We start from the raw sequence: 20,781 nt of genomic DNA on the forward strand, positions 1-20,781 counted from the left end.
ATCTCTCTGCTAAATATTTTAGGTAAAAATGTTTAACACTAAGAAAGCTTTCAAATAAGCTTTTGTGCTAAGACATAATTTTATCTTTAAATATCCTTTTCTGGGCCTGCACTTATTTTCTCCTATCACCTAGAAGAGAACAGTGAGTAGATACTTTAATTTCACATGTAATAATGTTAAAGAGCTGAGATCTACTTATTTCATCAGTTGATTATTTAGTTTTCAGAGATGGAGTCTCAATCTTGATTATCCTGCATAAGATAAGTAATATGGTTCTTTAATAAAAATCTACATACAAGAATCTTCAGGTATTAAACTAAACAATATATGTAGCAAAAAGAAATCAAGCTTACTTGGAAATGTGGCCCATTTTATTTTAACTGAAAAGCATTCATTATACAGTGCAAACAGTTCTTTGGTAAATTTACTGATTAAAATAAAAACAAAGACTTTGCTTTAGGTAACATTAGAAAAAGAAAATAAATACGTAAAATTTGCAACATATTACAGCAATATTCTCACAGTGGATACTGAGGAAATGGTAATCTAGCCATTGGCCATTGTTTCAGAAAYGTTAAAAATCAATGCTGATTCTGCAGACACTGCAAGATAACTGAATTAGTACAATCCATGACTGAGTATATTTTAAACTGTGGATAAAGACCTGTTTTTCCTGAATGGTTTGTAATCAGATGCATAATGGAAGATAACTCTAATACTAAAATTGTTTAAGCATATCTAGACTCTTTAGCCCTTTTTATATACCATATGAATAAACACTGAACAATGAAAAAAAAAAAAAAAACCCACTTTATTCTGGAAGCTGGAGAAAAGGAACAATCAGGTATATGGTACCATTTTGTAATGTATAAATGGAAACTCTCTTCTCTTATATGCTGAAATCTTGAGCAAGTTTATTTAATATAAAATTGGAATAAAAGAATGTAAGTGGTAACCAACTGGATGTATTACTGATTTATATAACTGTTTAGACAGTTAAATTATATTTGGTTTAGCTCCGCATTCCTTCCTCTTTGAGGAATTCCTGCGTAGGTCAGTGAGAGCTGCATCTGAGTTAGACTTACAGTACGAGACACGTGGCTTGGACTTTCAACAAAAGTCAACAAAACACCAGAGTATCAAAGAAATACGGGAATGATGACCTCTAGAAACYATATGATACTCATACATGCTCGCCACACACAGTTTCTTAAAGTATTAAAATAGAAAATTACATAAATCAAGACATTGTATATAAAATCAATTAAAATATTTTTAAAAATATAAATTGCAGTTTCACATGAACCTCTACCACACATCTTTAAAACACCACTCACATATAGATATTGCTCTTACTGTACTGTGAAACAAGTTTCTGTAGTAAGCTTTAAAGATGATACATCAAAGTTCGAATGTGTGCCATGGTATCAGTTTATCAAATTAGAAATTATTAATATTAGTAATCATAGAAATCATGTGCCAAAAATATTATAGTCGAACTCATATTGTTGTGATAGGTTAGCTATTAGACAGGTATTTGATTTACCATGCAAGAATTATGTATTCAGGTTGTTTATATAATTTGAAATGTTTAAGACATATATGTTTAATTTTGTGCAGATTTCTTCAATACCTAAAGTTCTGCTTCATAAATTCTAACAACAAATTCAGAAGTCAGTGGACCGAATAACGAAAGAGCTCTGTTTCTAGTTAAAYCTGATTTGGAACTTAAGGTCTGAGCTATAAATTCTACAATATTAAGTATTTAGGGAGAAAATCAATTATGAATAAACACAAAAAAMCCTGTAAAATGAGGTATGATAGTTGTCCTTCACTGAATATAATATATAATTCCTGGTCAAAAATATGAAGTTTGTATTCCAAAAAGTATAAAACTTTGAAATGCTWGCATAAACATATACTCTATAATGTTAAACATTTATTAAATGGGAAATAAAGTCCATTGGCAGACCATTTCTAACATGAATGATAAACATATTGAGGTAAAAATATATATGCATTAGATGAAACTGGAAAAAAACTTTAAAAAAAAATACCTTGCCAGAAAAAGTAGTCAATCCATGATTAATTATGATGCTTCATTTTGTTTTTTTTTCCCCCACAAACAGTGCCACAATATAATCAGGAACATATGTCTATTGACAATATGTACAATGGATCAGCAGGTATCTTTGTATACAAAATGGCATGTGACATGTTTTCACATTTTCAAAACAGGGCCAAACATATATGTGAGCTGATCTGAGATTAAGAGAAGCATGCTTACAAATGGGACTGGATGGTCATGTTACAATGATTTAAAATAAATGAAACAAAAAAAACTTACCAAGCAATTACATACGTTTTGACAAAAAAGATTTTGTTCATTTTAAGATCAAACGCTACTCTTTCATGTGTTTTCCCGAAAGTGAGGAACACTGTCAAATACATCTGTAATATACATTCAACTGCTGGGTTTTGGGGGCTTTTTTTTTTTTTAACCTTCCAATTATGTTTGTTTATATTCCCCAGCTAATTCTAGAGGGTTTTTTTTGACGATGATGATTAATTTTCCTTTTTGAATTARTATGTTGAAAGTATGTAGAAACTGCCATGTAGTTTTCTCTATTTCCTTCCCTGTCCATATGCAGAACTGACAGTGAGATTCAAGAGGAGGTCCATGCACCAGGGATTTGCAGAAACTAGCCCTATATGGCATTGCTTTGGGCACAGTGATCTTTTCTTTTTCTATTCCCTGCATTCACTGAATAATAACAAAGAGCTAAACATCAAGTCAGATTGAAATTGAAGATGGAGAGTAAACTTTTACTGTCCCTAATGTTTTATAGCTGGGAAGTGCTCTTTTTAGAGTAAGTCAGTCTTAAGCCAAGTCATTTTGGATACCTAAAACTACCTGACAGTGTTCTTTTAAAGTAGCACCAGTTTGAGTTGTCTAACCTGAGAAGTTTAACACAAAATTATCTTTGACCTGTTTGCTTATTTCCCTTTCGATATTTTTGCATTGTGATTATCTTTATGGGCAGAAAATAAAACAATACATTATCTTACACTATTACAGCACCATTAGAACGTTGTCATGTAAATCTTGATTTTTGGTTTCTTGCTGTTATTTTAAGCCTGTAGTTACCTGTTTTTGCCAGCAGCAGGCATTGATATGATTTGATGAGGATGCACCCTAAACTGTTAAAAAGAAGAATTATGGTTTCTTCTTTTTACTATTAGTTTGTTTTAAGCAGACTGGACAGCAATCTCCTTTAACCTTCACAGGTGCTTCGCAATCAGCTGGTGGGCATGATTCTACAAAACAGGTAATCTGACCAACCTATGTCAGAAAGAAACAAAAATATAAATATAGCTATAGTTTCAAAACAAGACATGTTTTTCATGTTATTGAAGAATATATTCTCATTCTCTCTAAGATCTTTGCTACTAAGATAAAATTTACACAATTTATTTTAGTAAAAAATGATATTTAGAATTGTCTTTATATGACACCTTCTCTAACGAAGCAACATATCATTTAATCTAACATTYAGCCATGAAACTCCAAGATCCCAAATACAAAGACTTTTCTTCCCTATAACTACATTTTTWAAAAAATTTCACCATGATAAAAGRAAAAAAAAAGGAAATCTTTGCACCACCCTAGATGAGCTTTTACTGATTTTAGTGCTTTTTAATAGACCTTTTCAAAAAAAGGTCTCTGGAAAGATAAAGGTATGTTAAGGCTGGATTCTTCAACACTGGGACATCTGAAGAGTATCAGTTTTTTGTAGCAAACAAGTGAAGACGTGTAAAAAGAAATTAGAAACTAYTACCCAGAAATTTGCAGCACAAAACTGAAAACTGTTTTAGAAGCAGAACTGAGCATATTCTATATCTCACAAACAGATTTCACCATACTTACTTTGCATTCACACACAGTGCAAGGGTCCCTCTTCCAGGTTTCATTGCTGGAATACGATTTACCCTTTTCATCAGTGCAATCAGTTTTACTGAGGCGTGATTCAAGTTTTTTTATCTGAAAATATTAAGAAAAAGTTAATTACTGAAGCAAAGTAAAGTTTTTATTTGTGTAAGCCATTCTGTCTTTTTTGCTGTGCTATGCAGTCCATGATAAACACTGCTCTTGGTTTTTCCTTCTRACTACTTAAGTTTTCAAAAGACTACAGGACTGGAAATAGTTAATACATAGAGAAACAGTATTTGCAAAAGAAAACTAACAGGTGTTTTTTTCCTACCATTGGAACACATATCTAGAGCAAACAAAGATAAACAAACTGTATMTGATGTGAATGGAAGGACAAATCTAAACTTACCAACATGTATAAATGAAAAGCAGATAAAATAAAAGATTATCTGTATTCTCTCCCTCATCATGAAAAAGGTTTATATCAYTAGTTTAGTTTGCTGGTTGTGTGCCTCTTGGGAACACTAATTAGATGAACACATTTTAAAACATTTTCTGCATTCAAAAAAGAYAAAACCAAGTACAGTAGATCTCAAAATTGTAGATCATTTAGGTATGATTTGAAAAGCATAGAGAAACGAAGAATGATAACACACTGCTTTGTGTACCATTTTGTTTGAAATGGTGTTTTTTGGCTGCAATGAATGTCTAAATACTATCAGCATAGTGATATTATGAAAACATTATAAATTAAATCTACAATTAGAAACTATCCATTATAGCAYCTTACCTGGTTTCTGAGGCTTGAAATAGTTTTTTGCATTTCCAAAACAAATTCTTTGAAGTCATTCACTATGGGCATGCTTCTGTTTTCATCAGAGGCTGATGTGGCATTAAGAAAATACTTACTCCGTTTCACAGAACTACAARAAATTAACACCAAATCAGATTATTCATCTAACACATTTTTGTCTATTTACCTATTTTAGAACACTTATGAAGAACGTAAAAGGAGAGCAACAAACAAAGTTATGAATCACGACAGGACACCAGACCCACCAGTGCTGGTCACAGGCTCAGGCCAGGTAAGTTATGGATTACTGCTATGTCACCAGTGACAGAAAGTTTCTTCCAGTGAGAATAATAATAAACATATTTAAGCAGGGGGAAAACACAGAATTATGAGCAGAGATATTCTAAAGCAACAYCCTAAAGTCAGTGTGAAAAGAACCAATGAATCTCTTGAACTTTTAAACACAAAAACAGACAAAAGTAAAAAGCACTGCTTGTTAACATATTTCCCATTCAGCTTAATAGTTTCTTCCTCTAAATGTTCATTAGCAAAATATATATTTAAAGAAAACCTTATTTAAAAAAGAAAATGATTTTTTCATAAATACATRAGAAAAAAATACTTCTACATATGGACAGAAACCTGTGTCCAATTCATGTTTGAAATCAATACAGATTGCAGTACATACAATGACCTAGATGTTTTTGTCTATTGTACTGCCCAGTTGATCTCTGAGAGAGATCTACAAAACTAAATTGTGTTAAGCAGTTCAATCTGTAGGCAGGAAAAACTATAAGCCTACCAAAGGAATGCTCATAAGAGATCATTTTATTTGGTAAGACTTAAAAAAAGCATGCATTCAAAAACAAGGGTAACGCTAATTATTGTTTATGATTAAAATCTTTAAATCTATAAATTCGTATCACCAAGCATTCCTACTTATTAATATGTCTTCTCCAGGGCTAAGCGACACCCAAAGAATAAACTGGCATAGAAGTACTTGCTCTCAAAATAGAACTTATGGTTTATAATCTTTCTGCATAAATTGAAACAGCACTAATGGGCAGGTGTTCAAACTTCTTAGTTTCATATACTTGCTCATCTAAATTACAGAAAATGAATTCTAAGCCACACAWTATGCCAAAATTCAAGTAAACCAGCTGTTACTGTGTAACAAATAGTTTAATCTTCTCCACCTGCTCTAGTAATTGAAAAAAAAAGAAAAAGGAAACAGAACTCTTCTAACCAAGAATGCAACTTAAATACAAAACTGAACATGAAAAYTGAATGTTTGATGAATGATGTTGCAATAACTTTAGTTATTATGTAAATAATACAGTTCATTTGCAATGATGAATGAAACGTCCTTAAATGAGGGTTCCTTGAAAGGAACCTTTCTTTTCTGCTATMTAAATGAGAGTTTAGACCTAGCCATTGCCTTTTCATGTTTAAAATTAGAAGATACACATCTTATCCTAAATATCTAAAGGCTCTATTAATTAAAGACAGTTTTCAGCTCTCAATGAAGTGAAATATAATTTTGGCTTATCTTTGGTGTTACAACATTTAATAGTATTTAAATTTGCTGAAATAAATTCACTGATATACCTGTTTATCTAGATAGCTGCTTCCCTTGCCTTGAGTGGGTAGACTCTGGTTGAATATAAATAAGTGTTCTTCCTAACACAYCAGTTGCAAAAGAAGTAATAATAATTTTATTTGCTAAAAGAATGGTGATACATGGAGAGAGGATAATTCAAAAGGGGTCAAATTTGATCATTATGAAGGATCTTCAGTTCAATTTTTTCCCAAGCATCACAAAAACTGTTTAGTCTGAGCAGAATCCCTTTATTCCACTAATTCATAGATAAGTTTTGACTCCCTAGAAATGRTAGCGATTTCACGCAGTTGGTTTTTTGTGACTGACATTGTGATTTACCTCTCTGCTAGAGTATTTTGAGGATTAAGGATTTATAAACAGTCTCTGTAGCACTCCTGTCCACCGTTCCTGCTTGGACTATTTTGGTACTAGAAGCAATCTGTATCATTATTAATAGCATAAATACCACACTGCTGTAATCAACATTTGGCTCCCTCTTATTTCTACATGAGGGCCTGGCAGCTCTGATGAGAAAAGGAAATAATTTCTGAACATAACTTGGACACTGCAGGCACAGCAGGACTGGGATTCTTAATCCCCACAATTAAGCTTCATTATAGACTTTTCTCCTGAAAAACACAAGACGAACTGAAGTACTATACTGTACTATACACAAAAAAAGGTCTTACAAAAATTTGAGCTTGAAAAAATGTGATTTTTACTATTAGTGGAAATGAGGAAATGTCAAAAGGAAATATCTCAATCATAAACTTGAAAAGACAGAGAGTGGAAAAAAAGTAGTTTGCATTTACAAAGAAGTCATTCAGCTTCATACTAATTTGAAAAGAAATACTTTTCATACTTTTTTAAAAAAGAGGAAAAAGTCTCACCTTACTGTTTTAGACATTTTCATTTTCTTTAAGGGCTTGTCCTCCTGAAAGCTGTAATCAAGAGAACGCCTTCCCCGAAAGTGATATGAAAATGCATTAAACTGTCCTCTAGTTCTACAGTCTGAAATTAGACAAGAATTACACTTTACAAACTAAACTGTTAATCAGCAGTTATAATATTAATATGATTTTACACACATCTTCTGTATTGGCAAAGGCAGTTCATACATTCAATCTGATCCTGTCTGGAATCGGTTTGAYTGTGGCTGAATACATCTCAGAATTTAAGCCAGTTGCATGCAGCGAATCTGATTACTCACAGACCAGATCTTCAAGGCAAAACAAAGGAATAAAGACTATTTTCCCATGTAGATGAGTGATATTTTAACTGCTCTTTTCACTTTTAAAATTTCCACGCTCTTACTTCTCTGGCTTTTAATTATTGTCTGCTTTGGAAATTAAGTGTTATATATGGAGGAACACAATATTATTAAAAACAAACAAACAAACAAAAAACTCCTAGCATGTTGCTTCCTTATCCATTCCAGGTATTATTATTTGTTATACTTGGCATTTGGAGGAGAATCTTTAACTAAATCCTGGAGAATCTTTGCAGACAGTTACTGGCTGACAGCTCCATTTCCAAAGTTTAGGGATTTCAAAGCGATCACCAGTCACTTCRATCCTGAGACACTTTCCCATGTTGAGCAGATATCTCAAACCTGAGAATAATTATGACAAAACTCCTCTCCTAAGAGTCCCAGGAGGATACCTTCAAAGGATGAAGTAAGTCTTTCCTTCAGTTCACTTTATTCAGCTTTCCAAAAATCATTAGTATTTGGAAGGAGTCCAATTTAAGAAAGCAAAGAAAAACAAAACAAAACTGGAAAAAGCACTTTGGAGAGAAAAAAACTGGAAAACACAATTCTCTCATTTCTGCTCACAGAATCTTTAAAAAGAAAAATTATAATGGACCAGGCTGCAACAGAAATTGCGAATATGTTCAACCATTAGAAGCAGAGAAATTGCTAAGAAAATGGAAGGCAAAGCTAAATACAGAATCCCATGGACAAAGCCCAGTTAAGTCTGGCATTAGCAAAATGAGTCACAAAAGCAACTAATTAGAGGAAGAAGTCATTTTCCCTAATGTTTTTGTAAACTTGCAACAGAATAAAATCATTCTGAAAGATAAGAACATTTTAGAAAGCATTATTTTGGAATTTGGCAGTATTTAGATCTAATACCTAAAGTATTAACAAAATTTATTGCACAGCTTTRAAGTCAAGGAAACAGCTGAGGGACTTGAGAAACAAATGTAAAGGTTCTTGTCTCATATAACCGAAACTGAAATAGTACCATTGATTGCTCTGTGATTATATGAAAATACCTTAGACTATTTTTATTTATATTGGCCATTTATTTAAACAAGACTATTATCATTTTGCTGTTAGGAAAACATTTAGTTTGTCCACAGCTTAAAACCAATCAAAGTATTACTGAAGGAAAAAAAAATACATAGTGATTAATTACTTCTGGGAATTCTGGGAATAAAAAGTACCTACAGATCACTGTTGGGTACAATTTATCCACACAGTTCTCCTTCCCTTTTCTTTCCTCACAGCTTGTCCTCATCTCAGGCAAATTTATTACCTTCCTCCAATAACAACGGCACCACCAAAGAACTAACATTATATTTACTGCCAACACACTGTTCATTCTTCTTGCATGTTCTGCTGTTTCTCACACGAGCGTCTTGCTGGCTGTTTAAAAGCTAAGCTCTTTCAYGCAGACTTACATATAGACTGTATTTATATATAGTCTACTATGTCTTAAACATAGACTATAAATATAGACTATAGCATATAGACTGCTGGGTCGATATGATGCTTGGCACGGAGGCATTTCTGATTACCCTTCCATACCTCCATATTCAACATGAGGAGAAGAGGGATCACATTCTAAAGGGTCACAGGAGAAAGCAGTTTTTGCCAGAGGAATTTATTCTTAAAGTAATCTGTTGTTTAAAATTTTGCTAAATTACATAGAAATTATAATTTCTGTTGGAAGCAATTGCTGCATTCTGCTGCCTTTGCTGCTGCTTATCTCCTTCATTTAATACCTRCGAAGGCTATCCAGCATACTGCAGATTTTCTTTGATGCAATAACATGATTGGCCTTTTTTTWWWAAATATGTATTTATTCCTAGACCGTTTGGGGAATCAAAGCATTGAAATCCTTGGAATCCTAGTCTAGGTTTATCACCTTAGGCAGGTATATATGAGAAACATACGTTCGGCGGCAGCTTCAAGTACACAGACCTGACGTTTCTCTAGTTTTAGAGACACAAGAGTGTCAGCTAGCCAGATGTACAATTCTTGTTCTTGGTTTCAGTTCCTGATATTAGGAAGAGGATTGTCACTGCTGAGAGGTGCAAGCCTAAAACAAAAAGAATTTTTCTTCTTTAAAATAGAGACTACCTGACTACCTTAGTAGAACTGAAAAATTACTAAAATCAGCATAAGTTTCTGCTTTTTTTTCAATCTACTTAGACTTTCTCCAAATTAGCTATATCCAGTCCAATTCACTTTCTGCACAAAAGATGAATGTTTAAGAGTAACCTAATATTTCTTTCTCTCTATAAACAACGTTTTCTTCCTGAAGCTAGGTATTGCTACACTGCAGATGTCAGGATAATTCATTTTTTATATTGTAACCATGTTCACATCTTCAGAAAGTCCTCTCTTTTCCAAAAGGTTCTGAAAACGCACCTACAAAGTAAATAGGGAATAGGAAATCTTGGCACTTAGAGGTATTGAGCATTCGTGTATGATGTATATGAGGTATGTGACATGACAGGAGGTAAAAGATGTAACTCTGATACTTTGAAGAGTCCTTAGTAAACAACTTTGATCATCACAAAAGTTCTTGCAGTCTTATACTGAGATTGCTGTTAACATTTTAAAATTATGTGTAAGGTGTTCCACAGTGTTCAATACTTAGCTCAGTGTTATTTACTATTTTCAATAAAGGTATGAGAAGAGCAAACCAAAATATAATACTAAAACCCWGACAAATTATAATTTAGAATAAAGCACAATTGGAATAATTAAAAGAAATGGTGGATGCCTTTCTGAAAGCAGTGCTCAAATAAAAGAGAATAATGTGGTCAATAACAGAAGTAATGTATAGAAGTATATGACAATTGTTGATTTTGTCTTAAAATACAGATATTCATAAATATAAGTCTATCCTACTGGACGACCATGCATAAATGCACTCAGATTAAGTATGTATCTTAACTCTTCTGCTGTAATTCAGTGGGATTTAAGCACGTTTAATCATAATTTGTGTAAGAACAACACCTGGTACAGCAGATATATATTATTTCCTAACCGACAAACAGTTAAGCCAAACCTTCTTCCTAAATCAGTTTATGCTTATGAGGATGACTGGCATCTCATCTGAATCACTTCCTCCTGGGTCATTGTTTGACATGAAAGAACAGATTAAAGATATTTTTGGTTTTGATTTATAAAAAAAGCTGTGAAACTTTTAAAGATATGATGAAAAACATTTCAAATTTAGATAATTGGAGTAAAATCGTGGCTCCATTTGAGTCAACCTATTCACATCTACTTTCTAGACTCTTTTTATATAACTCATATCTTGGTCTTGTCCAAATTAATATGCTTACCTTTGAAGGAAGAAAGCTTTATAATTTCTGTGTTTTGCATGCAGAGCTGGGATACAAAGCTAGTAACGGTAGTCATGGCAGCCTACAGTGAGTACTTAAAAAAATAAAATTCTTTTGCACTAGAGAGCCTGAAAAAAGCATCAGAAGTTGCTTGTTTGGAAAATTTGAAGCTTGGATGCTCTTTGCTCAAATGATACATTCTGCAGTAATTCCTCACTGTCAGTGACAAAAGAAGAAGGGTAGAAAGTCAAGAAAGCCAGAAGAAAATCCTGTGTACCTCAGTCACCAAAAACGAGTAATTACGTTACATGATTTGTTAACTAAAATCTAAAGGTAATTTGGTATTGTTATTATAARAGAGAATAATGCTTTGCTTTTTAAAAAGAAAATATTGGCTTTACTCAAGAAATCTAAGAAGTAGCTTTTTGTAACTAACAAGATATTCTGTTTTTCATGTGGAAAAGTATTTTGACTTGAACAAAACAGGAAGGATAATAAAAACAGATRTAATACCTTAATGACGCTAAAATAGCTGAACACATGGGTCACTTATTAAGCATACATAAAGTATGATGATATAATATCAATACTTCCCTTCTAAATTTTAACTTAGTGCAGTCTAGGAGAATTTTAATCATACAATCATGAGAAATACTTTAATTGTGGAGAAGGAATATGTTTTAAATATTTCTTTTCTAAATATAAAAATACATGAAAAGAACAAATAAACAAGCATAGTTTATTTACCTTAAAGTAACCAATGTTCTTTAAGGTATACTCTGTATGTGCTCCACCTCCCCATATGTCTCCAGTGCCAGAGAAAGAAACTATATTTTATACTGAGTTGCCTAAACTTAGATTCCCATAGATACCATCACTCCCATTCATCCACACAGGAAAGAAGTTCAAGGCACTCGTATTTCAATTACTTCATTAATCTCTGCACAGACTTCAAAAGAGTTGARAAGAAGGGAATACAGATAGGTAATTTCTTAAAGCACCTTAGATATTTACTTCTTTTGCCTGGCAGTCAGTTATCTAACTGTACTGCATTCAGGACTACCTTCTAGTAGGAACATTCTTGAATGAAAATACACGCTAGACTGCTGAAGGGCTCAATACTCTAAAGACCTTCCAAGGATAACATCTGCTCTAGGAGGCTCAGTGATAACATAACATTTAGAGAATCACCACAATTTCACAGAACAGCTTTACAATTTTTACAAAGAGATTTAACTAATGTGTTTGGGAAACTCTCTGCCAAGTTGCATGAGCTGTGGCAAAGTAAACTTATCCTGAACTGGTAGAAAATGATTAATTTGTTTATAGTAGAACACTTGGAGGGTGATAATTGATTTTCTCTTAATGTTTCTAACATATGTTAGAGTTATTTTGAAGATATTCTGAAAGATTTTGTCTTGTGTAAATAAAATGATAATACTTTAACCATATAGAGAGTGTTGTAAGCTGTTAYAATTGATCTGGAGAGGAAAAAAATGGTAAAGATTTTTTTTTTTAATCTGAATAACTTAAAAAGATGGTAAATATTATGGCAAGACCTAAATGAAATGATATCTAGGGAAAATTGTACAAGATTTCATTAAAAACTAAGTATTCATTTCTCCTAGTATCCTTACAAAGATAACGACCGTTTTGAACCAAATCTTCCAAGGCAGAAGTTTGTCATCCAATGATTTATTACTCAAGGAGTCATTTACTGGCAAGACAATACAGAACTCAAACATGTTACCTTTAATTGGTAGAAACAACCTTTTAATCCTTTTACTATTTTAGATACAACTTGGCACAAAAGTTTTAAATGTGTCAAGACTGAAAATAGTTTGCAAATGCAGCAAGAAAATGAGCCTGAATTTTGCATGGGGGATAAATTACTACTGATAAATTTTTTTGAGAAATGATTATTCTGTATTATTTAAGCAGCATGCTTTTCTACTGCTGATCCACTGCAGTACAGGATACTAGGCTAAATGAATTTTAGTCTTATCAATTACGGTAGCTTTTATTTTATATATAACCATAGCATTGTTGTTCATAAAAATTTGAATGTATTCTTCCCTTGAATAAAAAGCAGTAATTTTATTGACAAACTTGAACTTAGTAGAGAAGATTCTTCTAGATCAGGAATTTTGAGCCTGACGACCATGAAGATCAGTGCCCTCACTTTGGTTTAGTTACTAGAAATAGTTACCAGRATTAGCATAAAAAAAGGCGTTCTGCAAACATCATTTGGATCTTGCTGTCATAACACGAAAAATAGCTGTGACAACTCAGTGGGATTTTTTTTTGTTTCAACAAAACGAACAACAGATGCAAACTCCAGCAAGACAACAAAAATACATAATATATTGTGACAAGAGGTTTCTATTGTGAACTAAGAGTTCAATTCTAAAAGGATAACTTCTTTTCCTTTAACATGTCCTGTGGAAGATATATCATTTGACAGACTGAAACAGAGCTCTCATTAATTCTGCCTGCCTAAGGAAAGAGGTCCTTAGAGATTTTGCTTTAATAACTCTGGAATCCAAGTGGGTGAGCACTTAGTGAATCATATATTTACCACCACTTAATGCATAGCATCTCCATTAATCAAAATACCATGTGTATAAGATTTGTAAGATAAATGTTTCCTCTGTGGAAGAGAGATGACAGAAGTTTCAAAGGAAGAATTCTAGATTTATAAAATGATGGCTCTATCATGAAATGCAAATACATTTTAATATTTAAAATATTAATCAATGTATGACAAATGGGCAGCTTTTAGATCAGATTTCTATACATATAAAAAAAAACATAAGGCAGGTAGATACATTTGAGAATCAAAAGACATTCTTCAAAAATGGAGTGGAAGAAACTTTGCCCTTTTAGAGTTAATAATGTTGTTTGTATGACTTCTCAAGCAGCATAAATATGAATTATTTCCTACTAGGCTGAAAAGCATGGACTCCCAAGAGTTTTAACATAGGTATATTCTCTAATGCATAGACTCTGTCATCAGCTTTAAAGCTAAACRATCCAACATGTTTGAATAGTAAATCTCTACCTGCTCTTTCATTTCTAAGGATACCTGAGTTTGTTATCACTGTAAAACCATACTAGTTAGAAAAACTCTTCATTATTAACTCTATCTACAGTATGTTGAAGGGACATCTTCCATCAGTTTACAGTCTACTTACTGCCTTAAAAGCTGAGATATATCACCAAAGAACTATTCAGCAGCTGTAAACCCAAGAGGACCAACAGTAGAAGAGGTGAAGAGCCAGTGGCATCCTCCAGGGCTCAGCACTGGGTCCCACCCTGTTCAACTTCTTCATCAATGACCTGGMTGAGGGGAYRSAGTGCCTCCTCAGCAAGTTTGCTGATGATACCAAGCYGGGAGGAGTGGCTGAYACAYCWGAGGGCTGTGYTGCCATTCAGAGAGACCTGGACAGGCTGGAGAGCTGGGCAGAGAGGAACCTCCTGAGGTTCAACAAGGGCAAGTGCAGGGTCCTGCACCTAGGGAAAAATAACCCCGGCCACCAGGACAAGCTGGGGSCAGACCTGCTGCAGAGCAGCTCTGCAGAGAAGGACCTGGGAGTGCTGGAGGATGACAGATCGACCATGAGCCAGCAGTGTGCCCTTGTGGCCAGGAAGGCCAATGGGTCTCCTGGGGTGCATGAGGAAGAGTGTTGCCAGCAGGTCGAGGGAGGTGATCCTGCCCCTCTCCTCAGCCCTGGGGAGGCCTCGAGTGCTGTGTCCAGTTCTGGGCTCCCAACTACAAGAGAGACATGGAGCTACTGCACAGAGTCCAGCGTACGGCTACGAAAATGATCAGAGGGCTGGAGCATCTGCCCCATGAGGAACKGCTGYGAGAGCTGRGCCTCTTCAGCCTGGGGAAGAGAAGACTGAGGGGGGATCTTATCAGTGTGTACAAGTACCTGAAGGGAGGGTGTCAAGGGGATGGGGACAAACTCTTTTCAGTTGTCCCGTGTGACAGGACAAGAGGCAATGGGCAGAAATTGAAGCACAGGAAGTTCGGCCTGACCGTGAGGGAGAATTTCTTCCCTGTGAGAGTGACAGAGCATTGGCAGAGGTTGCCCAGAGCAGCTGTGGAGTCTCCTTCTCTGCAGATCTTCAAGGCCCGCCTGGATGCAACCCTGTCTACCATGCTCTAGGTGACCCTGCTGGAGCGGGGAGGTTGGACTAGATGATCTCCAGAGGTCCCTTCCAACCTTACTGATTCCATGATATCTTCTACCAACACTTTCACAAGCTAAGTATTGAGTGATAGGTTCTTATTAAGTAAATTCTAAGATTTTAATAATGGTTAACTTCAGTTGATCATTACCCTCTCTGATACGGGCAAGTTATTTACAGTCAACAGTTTGCCTGACTCTAATGTCTAGATCATCAAAGTTCTACAGACAAGTTTCTGAACCTCCTGAATATACTTTTTCAGTTATGAAGATCATGCCCATGCTTCATCAAGACAATAAAACTAATGCCAAGAAAAACTCAATAGGAAGATGTCATTTGTCCCGTGAAGTATGTTGTTGATATTACTCCAAATCATGGAATTCATCCAATCTTTAATGACTCACAAGTTTCTCTTAAGGAGAGATCTTCTAACTATGTTAAAGATGAAGTGAAGTCTGATATGTTGATGGCTAAATAGAGGCCATACACAATGTGTGCATAGGAAGTGAGTTAGAGGCCAAGATCTTAGCTGCAAAGCATCATCAACATCTTTTGCTTCTTGAGTGCTATCTAAACTCTTTTTCTTGAGAAAAAAATCTGTTCTGAAGAAAAGAAATCCCACTGTCCTAACTTTTAAAGGTGATGACAAAGAATATGAATATTTATCCACAGAAGGAAGACAATAAGAAAGCAGTTATTTATACCTTCTCAGTGCTCAGATCTATACTATGTTTAGAATATGTCTATTTAATATAAAATATGGCATGATCAATAATTAAACAATGATTATGGAACTTATTAATAAAATAAGGGACATTTTTTTACCTCTCTGTTACAGCTTTGCAATGCAATGAATGAAGATAAACTGGTTATTTCAAAAGYTGACATGGTTCAACATCACAGCTTATCAGCAATGATACAGAATCCAACCTTTGGTACAATGGTAGATGAACAGACAACTCCTCAAAGAAGACACTTAGTAAATGAGAATTGCCCTCATCCTTTTTCTTCTATTGGAAAGTTAAAAAGTAATGTTCCATGCTCCAGATTTGAATTTGTAACCATGCAAAATATCTTAATAGAAACTGAAAAATGGTTAAATATCTTATCAAAGTAAGATAAATATAGAAAAATAAAGCATACATAAATATATCCAAATCTATCTGTATACAGACCTTCACAGCAATCTTGCCACATCCTGAGGTCCAGTTTAGGAATATCTTCACAGCTACTATATCCATGCGGGAATTCAGCCACTTTAAAGACATCACGTTGTACCCTGGTTATGTTGTCACCATTGTCGCACAAAACTCTAGCAAGAGAAGTCTGCTTGATCTGAGTGAGCTGAGCTGGAGTGAACACACCCGGGTTCTCATACCATAACCTGTAATCTCACAGAAAAGACAAGCTCTTAGACAGATTAGCTAGTGATATATATATATCATAAATAAATAAATAAATATATATATATATATATACATATATATGTACCCCCACTGCCTGCAGCTGCCACTCTAAAAGGGCCTGGGTCTTCCACAGATGCTTTGACATCTCTTCTGGCCCTACTTGGATGTCTTGGGTACCTTGGGACATGTAAAACTAGACATCTAAAACTCGGCATGAAACCGCTGAGTTTAGGAAATTGAATTGCATCCTTAAAGTGCTTTAARGTAAAGCCTTAAATTACCATACATATCTTTTTCCAGAAAACCTTCCTAGTTTCCTGATAGAATTGCTGAGGAGATTAGGAGAATAGCTAGTCTACATCTATTTTATTATTCAGATAATTGAGATTGTTTTCTGAGATGGTTTACTATAGATGTTTTTTGTTTAGATCTACACTAACTACATTAATCAATAGACATTAATATATGCTCAGTAAATTTCAATTCAAGTAGGAAATGTGGTATTATTTTTACTTTACATATGTAAAGGGCAAAAAGCCTGTTACCAGAAGAAAATGTAAATAATACATTGCTTCAAAAAACAAGCCAGTCCTTGTATAATAAAACATTTTAAGTGACTATCAGGATCTGAAAACATGTTATGCTATTCTAATTTAGAGGAATTGTTTATTACAATATTGTTTATATCTCACAAAAATGTAAAGTTATATTGCAAAACTAGTAGGTTTTGGTCTATTTCAACCAAAAGTAAGTAGGATGCTCTTTAAACTTAATTAAAAAAACTAATAATTTTATACTAAGCCTAGAAGAACAGTCAACAAATTTTATCTTATCTACTTATTGCATCATTTTCATGCATACATTGGACAGTAGATAACATAATCCCAAGCACTGGGACCAGAAAAACAGATTTTGGAACTTCTAACTATGTATTTCCATCTTCACAGGAAGTTAAGACTCACTTCAAACATCACTCATTTTCCCTGAACAGGCACATTTGTTTTGCATGGTGTTGACAGCTTTGATCCTCTCTCCACTGTAAAGGCTCTTCAAAGTGAGAGTTGCTTTCATTATGTCTAATAATATTTTACTATTTGCTGGCATGTTGCTTCAAAACATCTGTATATTTTGGACAGCAGAATCCCATTCCTAAATATTCAATGTTTTCATATATCTCCTAAACGCTGTTTCAGAAAAAAAAAAAAGTAGGTACTTGTTGTCACCATCTTACTACTCATATTTCTCCTTTTACTGCCTCTGCTTCAAAGCAGATGAACTGTACAGTTTTATGTTTCACAGCTTAATTTGTAGTACTGACTATGGAAACAAAAAAGCTTTTATACTATCTTACATAGCAATGTTTTAACTTATGTAAAGTAAATAATATTAGATAAACTGAATGAAATCTAATTGCCTAATTCATCCTCTATTTTTCTTTTACTAGGATGGGTCTAATCAGCATCAGTCTTTCTACTCTTTAGTTATGTTAAATGAGGGAAATGTTGATTTTCAGACTTCTGAATGAAGAGTGCTGAAATTAATCAAAGGAGTTCTGGGTGCTGTGACAATAACAATAAGCATTTTCTTTTTCCAGATACTATGGAAATGGAGAATGAGAAGTTACTCATAACTTGCATGTATGGGTTGCACACATTTTCTGCTTTTAATGCACTTTTTGTGCACAGACCATTTGTGCAGAAATATGTATTGGGGTCATATACAGAGATTAATGCTTTACCAGCCCATGCTTAGTAGTACAGATGGTAGAAAAGTCCACCACAATAAAATCTTTCACCAGTAAAATAATTTAGTCTCTATAGTGGAGGAAAAAAATGGAAGAATATCATAGAATCCAAGTAAACTATAGATCTCAAAGAGATTCTTTAAATCTCAATTCTTTAAATACCTTTTCTTTCCCCTTCAGGTGACTATGTATATGCGGTCTTTTATTTGGAAGGGATTAATCTCTCCTAACTTCACACGTAAAAAAAGTAACTTAGAAATTGAAGCTAGTCATTCTAGCTTCTTTTTGCTAGTCGTGGAGAAACGTCCACTAGGTGAAATGCTTCATCACTCTTCACCTGACTGTTCTTTCCACTAAACTACAATAAATGTCAGTACTCCAACTACACCCTTGACAGCTTTTTCCGTAACTGCAATATCCAGCCTGAGTTGAAATAATCCTACTTGGACAAGAAAATTTGGTCATTTTTTTTATATGAGCATGTAGATTTGGTATGTATGTCTTGGATATATTAAGGAGCTGAAAAAATAAAGAGCATCTTGAAGCAAACTTTGAAAAGCTCCAGATTGGCATGCTATGCCACCACTTCAAATGCTACAAGAGCTGATCTATTTGCTACAAGCAAATCTATAATTTCAAAAATCATCAAGTGACAAAATCCACCAAAACTTTATTTTGCTAGGTTAAATATTTTTCATTGTTTGGAATGGAAAATTTTATAGTCATAGGTGAATATAGTTGGAGCCTTCTGTCTTTTTTTTATATGAAGAAGGAATTCTGACACGTATCTGAAAAGGAATTTTGCTAGGTAAAAAATAGGATGAGGAAACAAAGTCACTGACTGACAAGATTACCCAGCACGTCAGAACAGCCTGACACCGGCCGAGTACTGTGAGGACATACATTTCTTCTTTTTATGAAGATGAATCAAAGACTATACTCATTGCAGGAGCTTCCAAACAACCAAATTAACAAGACTTTATTGCTCTATTCAGTCTCATTGGATAACATTTCTCTGAAGAGATTTGGCTTTTTCATACTAGTTTGATAGGAGATACCTGATGGTTAGATAACTAACTATTGGATGAGAGATAACTGATACTCAGGACACCTATTCAAGTGCTCAGAAGTTCCTTTTTTAACCTTATTTTCACCAGGTTCTCTAAAGTGACTTATGATTGCAAAATGAAGCATGCCCATAGGTACCCAATTTGCAGACTTCCTTGAAGCTTTTATCCAGCTCCCTCAGAAAGACCAATATACTGCCACCAGAGACAGCTGGCCAATAACCCAATCTTGCACACCTCAAGCTTTATCCACTGTAAATTAAATACAAATGAAAGTGAATGAGGAATAGCCACTTTTCAAAAGAGTAGAGCAGGTGGTTAACTGACTTGAATAAATAGTAAAAGAAAACATGTGAATTTCTAGCCCTCAGTCCCATGCTTAATCATCATGTGTTGACTGGTGTCTTACGGAGCTTAGCACAATATATTCACCATTAAAAGTAACCTATTTTAAAAATAAATTAATCACAGCCTTCTACACAGTTTTAAACCAGTACTCTAGAGACATGGAGCTACTGGAGAGAGTCCAGCATAGGGCTACAAAGATGATCAGAGGGCTGGAGCACCTGCCCCATGAGGAACGGCTGCGAGAGCTGGGCCTCTTCAGCCTGGGGAAGAGAAGACTGAGGGGGGATCTTATCAGTGTGTACAAGTACCTGAAGGGAGGGTGTCAAGGGGACAGGGACAAACTCTTTTCAGTTGTCCCATGTGACAAGACAAGAGGCAATGGGCAGAAATTGAAGCACAGGAAGTTCCACCTGACYGTGAGGGGGAATACCTTCCTTGTGAGAGTGACAGAGCCATGGCMCAGGTTGCCCAGAGCGGCTGTGGAGTCTCCTTCTGTGGAGATATTCAAGGTCTGCCTGGATGCAACCCTGTCTACCATGCTCTAGGTGACCCTGCTTGAGCAGGAGTGTTGGACTAGATGATCTCCAGAGGTCCCTTCCAACCTTACTGATTCTATGATTCTATGAAGCTATATTAAAATCATGAATGAAAGTGAAAAATTAGGTTTGCTTTTGAGACAAAGACATTGTAACTGTTATTAAGCAGCGTCTATTTAAAATTACTTCTGTTTTTCATGGTGTTTCAGTTTACCTGTCTCCATCCCTAATACGCCTAAACTGTGTGGTTAACAGACACATCAGAGTTGGCCCCAGGCGGCTTCCTGGAACTAAGTCTTCTACCATTAGAGCAGGAAATAGATCTATGTTCAGTGGTGAACCATACAACCTGTAAGAAAAAAGCACAAATATTTAGTTTAAAATGATATATATTTACAAAATAATGAGGATATGGTAAAACTAAGTGCAAGAGAWTTGAACGACGCACAGTATAAATGACAGTGATATTACTACATCTTTTGTGTATAACCTTTGGGGTATATGCAAGAAACCCGGCAATGTAGATTATATATCTAAGCAGCACCACGGGAGGTCTACAAGTTTACCTCATGATTCCC

The 20,781-nt window shown here is 34.6% G+C and overlaps 1 protein-coding gene across 1 annotated transcript in view; it reads right to left on the bottom strand.

The window, feature by feature from the left end:
- Positions 1-349: 349 nt before the first annotated feature.
- PXDN (peroxidasin) overlaps positions 350-20,781 on the bottom strand; it is a gene marked incomplete at its 5' end in the record, with an annotated part of 60,181 nt that continues 39,749 nt past the window's right edge. The window contains 6 exons of the mRNA XM_085322938.1: positions 350-3,343; positions 3,929-4,042; positions 4,722-4,854; positions 7,215-7,335; positions 16,278-16,486; positions 20,418-20,552. Coding sequence (XP_085179064.1) covers positions 3,218-3,343; positions 3,929-4,042; positions 4,722-4,854; positions 7,215-7,335; positions 16,278-16,486; positions 20,418-20,552 — 838 coding nt within the window. The remainder of the gene's footprint in view (positions 3,344-3,928; positions 4,043-4,721; positions 4,855-7,214; positions 7,336-16,277; positions 16,487-20,417; positions 20,553-20,781) is intronic.

The sequence above is a fragment of the Rhea americana genome, unplaced genomic scaffold (assembly GCF_003343005.1).
Source record: "Rhea americana isolate MKP2758 unplaced genomic scaffold, rheAme1 scaffold_80, whole genome shotgun sequence".
Taxonomy (NCBI): Eukaryota; Metazoa; Chordata; class Aves; order Rheiformes; family Rheidae; genus Rhea; species Rhea americana.